At 36.9% G+C, this 7277-nt stretch overlaps 1 protein-coding gene across 1 annotated transcript in view; it reads right to left on the bottom strand.

The window, feature by feature from the left end:
• ITGA8 (integrin subunit alpha 8) overlaps positions 1–7277 on the bottom strand; it is a 172126-nt gene that overhangs the window by 36641 nt on the left and 128208 nt on the right. Inside the window, exon 23 of the mRNA XM_019629342.1 lies at positions 1267–1372. Coding sequence (XP_019484887.1) covers positions 1267–1372 — 106 coding nt within the window. The remainder of the gene's footprint in view (positions 1–1266; positions 1373–7277) is intronic.

Raw genomic sequence — 7277 nt, 5'->3', positions numbered from 1 at the left:
AAAAAAAAAAAAAAAAAAAAAGAACAACTACTAAACGAACCCTTTACTGTATCTTGGTTTCTAGCTGTACAAGAGTTAAATGTTTCACATGATATATCAACAAAACTCTGCCCTGTTCACAATGGAACACTTGAAGGGGGAAAAGATCATCAGGGTTTTTTCATGAGCCACTAGTTTCCTTCTGGAAAATGTTTTACTAATCCACGGACTATTTCAAATCTCATGAATAGACATGAATAAGTTATTCATGTCTAATTTGGGTTATTTGAATGAACACTAAAATTATTCTTATCTATTGACCATCCACCCATCGTATATATTACATACACATTTTTTTTTTAACAATAGCGAATAATCCATAAATTTTTCTCTGGTACTTTCTGGTTGGCTACCTTGAGTTTACAAAGTGGGTGGATTTTAAGGATATCTGAAATTGTTGAAATAAAGTCCAGGGAGGTAGTCCCTTTCATGCTTAGGCTGTGCAAGCATTAAAAAGAGAGGAAAGTGGGCCGGCTGAGTGGTTCAGCTGGTTAAGAGCTCACTTGGGAGCATCAGCTCTGAGCAGCAGGGCTGCGGTTCGGATCCCACATTGAGGGCCAGTGACTCTCGCCCTCTGCAGCTAAGATGATGAACAACGGCTCTGTCTGGAGCTGGGCTGCTGTGAGTCGCCGGTGACGGCGTAGGCGGCAGTAGGGCTGCAGTGGGCTGCCGTGAGCTGCGTGAGTGGCTGGCAGCCAGCGTGAGCGACTGGTAGCTGGTGTGAGCTACCGGGAGCCACTGTGAGCGGCCGACCAATGACCGGCAACCAATTGCCTCCCCTGGGGAACAGCGCAATGATCATACCAACATGGGCCAGTGAAGCGACGTCCTCCACAACTAGACTGAAGAACAAAATAGCAATTTGTCTACCTGTCTGTTCCCCTTCCCCGATTCTCCAACGCTGTTCCCCTCCCCCAATTCCCCAGTAAAATCTTAAAAAAAAAAAGAGGAAAGTTAAGAACATTTTAAAAAGAACAACAGTAACAAGATAACATGTTTCTCGCTATATAATGGCTCTCACCACTAAAAAGCAAGTGACCATTTAGTGGTTACTTAACAGGACACCCCACTACCACCCATGGCAATGCGATAGCACAACAGCACGAATCCAGGCAGTATCTAAAACTCAAATCGTATATCGGTGTCTTTTAAAATGCTATCAAGAGCTCATTAGTAAAGAGCATAAAAATAAACCCAGAACACTATTTCAACAGAAGCAACAGCTACCTCGTAAATGTGTTCCACCAGCGGCCCAACTCCCTCCTCTTTGCGGGGCTCCTCTTCCGGTTCCCAGTTAGGAATAGGCAGAACAATCTGCGGAGGGTGGGAGACTCTGAAACAGGGAATTATATACGCATTAACTGCTGCTGATGGCACAGGTAAAGAATGCTTCGCTCGTGTGTAGTACAACAGCGGCAGGAAAAGTGCCTCTCAATGTATTTGAATAAATATTGCCCTTAAGGAAGAGTATTGAAAGTGATGTTCAGTAAAATCAGTAAAGGAATAGTGAAGGGTCTGAAACATCCACCATCTGGCTCAGAGACTGTTTTACAGCATCTTATCTCTTGGGCACTAGGGGGCAGCGTAGAGAGCGTTCCTGAGTTGAGATGGATAATTTAACCTATACATACATAAGTACAGAGGGTGCCAAAAAAGTATACACATTTTAAGAAAGGGGAAAAACTGTATTAAAATTACGCTGATGGTAACCACTTTGAGCACCTCTTGTAATTGCAGAAGTCAAATGTGACTTGTATTCATCTTTTGTTATAGGTATATATTATTACAATTTTAATAGTTTTTTTCCTTGCTTAAAATGTGTATACATTTTTTTGCACCCTTTGTATATACATTTATCTATAGATCCTGTGTGTGTGTGTGTGTGTGTGTGTGTGTGTGTGTGTGTGATGTGTAATTCCTGCTTTAAACCATATCAAGAAATGGGAATTCTTTTGTGACTAAAAATCTAGAATTCTGCGTGGTGTGTTAAATGTCCAGTTGTGAAGAAATGTAGTTCCCAGCTAAATACTTCATAGTAGAAAAATGACCACCTGTATATTCTTTCTTAGGTTTCTTTGGTTTCCCATTAATTCAGCCGTACCTTTCACAAGGCCAGGCCTAGAACCAAAACAAAACAAAGCCTGTTTATGTTCTAGAGTAGTCTTATAGATAACTCAAGGGTGACAGAGAGAGCTCAGTGGTGTAACCATGTAGTTAAGTACATGTAGTTAAGTACAAACTAGGAGTTGAATTTGACGCATAGGTATTTTTGCCTGTAACTTACAACTAGAGAGTGAGCGTTTGATGAATGAAATACAGTACATGGCATTATTTCATATTAAAAGCTGATTACGAACCAAATCATTATTTTCACAAAATCTTAGAAAGGCTAATTCTTAAAATAAACCCACAATGCTTTCTAGACATTTTTAGCTAAAAGATAGCATTAAAAGAATTCCTAGGCTTTCAGCTAAAAGTAACTTCAACAAATAATTAACACAGCCGATAGCAACTTCAAATGTTATCTTTTTGTCCTCCCTGTGGTAATCTTTTTTCTATAGCAGCAAGTAAACTTTATGGGGTTAAATTCTGACCCAAGGGCAAATAATTTAATGTTTGTGAGTCTCTATTTCCTCATCTGGAAAATTATGATAAATGTTTTGGGTTGTATAACACAAATAATCAGAAAGCATCTCAAATGCTTTTGGTCAAAGTTAATTTGGCCACAGGTCTTCTAGGGGTGGGTAGGAGAAGTACATTTTAAACACTGAAAATCCACAGAAATGCTACTAAATTGTAAAGTTCTTTGCATTCATCCTCAATCTGTAACTATTAAATAAAAAGCGCAGGGCACAGCATTGCTGGGCCGGTACCTCAACATTCTCTACCCTTAAAGTGGTTTGTTGTGATGCCACTCGTCCTTTCCTACTGATGTGATTAAATCATGTTTAGATCAAACAGGGGACTTCGTGAGGAGAAGAGTCCAGAACATGGCAAGTTGTTCTCACCAGAGGAAATCCCATAGAGTTTGGGCTTCCCTTCCCACAGAGTCTTGATGATCTCACCACCCAAAGCTTTACTTTGCTCTTAGTTTCTTAGAGAGTTGATTCCATGCCTACTTCCATTATGAGGCTCTAGAAAAACCTCTTTTGTTGACGTTGTTTTTGTTCTTATGGCCATAAATCCTCCAGTGCCATAGGATCGTAAATTTAGACCTTGGCTGGTATCCTGGAGACATTGTGCTCAAAATCCCTCATTTTATAAATGAAAGGAAAACTGATGTCCAGAGAAGTAGAGGGGTTAGTTACAGGTGAAGACTATAGCTCAGCTTTACTCGGTACCATCCACTCTATTTCCAACACATAGAGCACTACAGGGGCCACTAAGCTGCAGGGATTTTAGCAAACACAACTTGAAACCTCCTGGCCCACTTCTGTAACAAAAATCCAATAAAAAAATCTATAAGTAAAGTTATCACAGGGCATTGCAAAATCATTCAAAAAGCATGACTCCAAAATTTCACTTCTCTACCCTCTTAAGACCTTGTCAAATCTGGGGAAACCATGGGAAAGAATGGCTCTCTAAAGATTCCCAACTACATAAGTGAAGCATTGTTCACTGTTTTCAGTTATTTTTTTAGAAAGAAGGAAGGAAAAAAGAAGGAATATCATTAACTAATTAACCTAGGATGAACAGCCAGTGTAGTGATCTAACCACCTTTACTGAATAGCCCTTATATTCTAACATGGAGGATAGAGCATTATTTCATGAAGACCCTCAAGTAATAAGAAGATTGGAGGTACTCATTGCTAACACTGGACATTAGGAAGGGCTCTGAGGGAAAGCGATGAATTTGGTTTCTGATAAATTAAAGTCCACCTGTTCTCAGGAAGCTTAAACCTGATGACGCGGTAGTATGGTGTGAACTCAATGTTCAGAACTGTTTTCAAGCCTTGTTAGTCCAAAATAACAGATTACCATTTATTGTAGGGACCAGTGTTGGCTCTACCTGCTGTAGATAGTATCTATTCACAAAATGGTTATTCACGATTATAGGCTCTCTTAATACAAACCCATTCAATCCTGATTATTTTATAAAAAATAGAATTATTCCTTGAGATCTCAGTATATGTGGTGCTGCTTCTTGTAACCAATTTTACTTCTTATTGACCTATGCTAAATGAATCCTTTGTACCATCAAGTGACATGTTAATCCACTTAAAGGCAGTGTTGGCATTACCTGGCTTTGAAACAAATGAAACAATTCTCAATATTTTTTTTCCATTCAAAGAAATAAATCCATTTGAGTTTATTTTTAAAATTCTAAAAACAATGGTAAATTAAAAAAAAAGAACTATTAGAGATAGTACATGATACCATATATTGGAATAAACACCACTGACCAAAAAGAAAATTAGATTTTCCTGAAGACTGAACATGGAAGATTTTCTACACAGTAGCTATTTATTTGTTAAGAATTAAACATTGGAACTAGTATTTTTGCTGAGTATTTGGAGGAAAGAGTTTACTTCGTGAAATGACTAAAAATAACTTTAACATTCTCTTAGAGAAAAAACTATGGTCAACTGTTGAACATTAATCTAGTAATTAAAATAATTGCACTCACATTAGAATCCCAATTTTAATTACCAGTTTTGATTATTGGCAAAGTGAATAGAAAAGTGCTTATTTTTTTTATTTAGAAACATTGGTGCCATAAGTGTTAACAGACATACATTTGAAAATATTTATCTCATAAAAATGAATATGTGAGAATAAATAGTTACATCAATCTCTTCCTTGGACTGAGTTATGTCTTATGGAATAAAAACAGTTCCTAATTTAAAATTTAATTTGGAATCAAACAGTTTCAGTTTATTTTTGGTTAGCAAAACAGAGGCAGGCCACGTTTAAAGGAGATAAAATTTTATATATACTAATTGTGATTTTTTAAGATATAAAAATAAGATAGCAAATAATAATGCTTGATAATGTCTGTGTTTTCATCTCTGATTTTTTTTCTATTTTTTTTTTTCTGTGCTTGGGGCCAAGGAGCTGGGACTCTGTTCACATCTTAGATAAGTAGGTTAGCGAGAAGACCATTGGTGTGAAGAGGGTTTGGAAACAGGCAGCAATGACTGAATCAGAGGCAGTGGCCTGAAGTAGGTGGTGATGGCAGAAGCCGGACTGGATTTCCAGAATGCTTCAACACTCCCTGAGATCCTCAGACTTACTCTGGAAAGGTGTTGGAGCCAATTCCACAGAACTGGGGCTTGAACACACCCTGTACTCAGTGTGTGGAAGCCGAGGATGTCTTCGTCTCTGATTTTTAAAATAACCTTTTGCTCATCAAGAGAGGGATGAGGGAATTAAATTAGAAGTGCACAAAAATAAAACATCTAGATTGGCTCCAAATATCTGTAAATCAAATAGATCACTTCCCATGAGTCCACTCATGAGTTAAAGAAGAAATCTCAAAGGAAATTAGAAAATATTTTGAACTGAGTTACAATGAAAACCTAATATATCAACATTTTGGCATGCTACTAATGCAGTTGTTAGAAGTTTACAGCACCAAATGCTTATGCAAGAAAAAAGAGAGGTCTCTAGTCAGTGATCTAATTTCTACATAGAGGAATGAGAAAAAGAGAAAAACCAACCCAAAGTGAGCAGAAGGAAGGAAATAATAGGAACAAAAGCAGAAACCAACTGAATAGAAAACAAAAACAAAGCAAATAAAAAGATTTAAAAAAAATCAATGAACCAAAAAAACTGGTTCTTTGAAAAAAATCACTAAACTCTTGGCAGACTGATGGCAGGGGGCGGAGTGGGGGTGGGGAGGTGGGGCAAGGCAGGTAGAAGATACAACTTGCCAATATTGGGAATGATTAGGGGACCTCATTAGAAGTCCTACAGACATTAAAAGGAAAATAAGAGACTATTAGGAACAACTTTCGAAACATGTAACAACTTACATGAAATATACAAATTCCTTGAAAGAAAAACTACCAAAGCTCACTCACATAGAAATAAGAGAATATGAATAGGTTTTTATAAGAAAATGAAATTGAATTGTTAAAACCCTTCTTTCATAAACAAAAACCAAAAATCAACCAACCAACAACCCCCCCCAAAAAAACCCCCCAAAAACAAATAAACATAAAACCCCCAGGCTCAGATGGCTTCACTGGTGAATTTTGCCAAGTATTTAAGGAAGAAATTATACCAATTCTACACAAGCTCTTTCAGAAAATAAGAGCAAATAGAGAAATATTTTTAACTCATTTTATGGGGCTAGCTTCTCCCTGTTACCAAAATCAGAAAAATATATTTTAAGAAAGGAAAACCACAGATCAGTATTTCTCACGAACATATATGCAAAAGTCACTAACAAAATTTTAGCAAGTTGAATCCCACAATATATAAAAAGAATAATCATCACGACTAAGTCTGCTTCTTCTCCAGAATGAAAGTTTGGTTTAAAATTCAAGCGTGCATGCATGCGTGCACGCGCGCGCGCACACACACACATTGTAAAATATGATGTCGTCAACATAAATGTGGGGAGGTGAGTAAAAAATGTAGTGCTTTTGGAATGTTTTTGAACTCAAGTGACTATCAACTTAAAATAGACTGCTATAAACATAGGTTGTTATATCTGAATCTCATGGTAACCACAAACCAAAAACCTATAATGGATACAAACACAAAAAAGAGAAAAGCATACAAACATATCACCAAAGAAAGTCATCAGTGCACAAGAGAAGAGAAGAAGAAATTAACATATAAGAACAACAAAAACAACCAGAAAACAACTAATAAAATGACAATAAGTACATATCTATCAACAATTACTTTAAGTGTAAATGGACTAAATGATCCAATCAAAAGACACAGGATGGCTAAATTGATAAAGAAACAAGACCTGTGCTTATGCTGCCTACAAAAGACTCACTTTAGATCAAAAGGTTGAAAGTGAAGGGATAAAAAAAGATATGCAAATAGAAACAAAAAGAAACCTGGAGTAGCAATACTTATATCAGACAAAATAGACTTTAAAACAAAGACCGTAACAAGAGACAATGAAGGGCATTACATAATGATAAAGGGATCAATCCAATAAGAGGAGAAAACTCTTGTAAACATCTACATACCCAACATATGAGCACCCAAATACATAAAACAAAAATTAACAGACATCTACGAAGAGATTGACAGTTTATACAATTATACTAGGG

The sequence above is a fragment of the Hipposideros armiger genome, unplaced genomic scaffold (genome assembly GCF_001890085.2).
Source record: "Hipposideros armiger isolate ML-2016 unplaced genomic scaffold, ASM189008v1 scaffold_844, whole genome shotgun sequence".
Classification (NCBI taxonomy): Eukaryota; Metazoa; Chordata; class Mammalia; order Chiroptera; family Hipposideridae; genus Hipposideros; species Hipposideros armiger.
The sequence above is the reverse complement of the archived record's forward strand: the minus strand, read 5'-3'. Positions and strand labels throughout refer to the sequence as shown.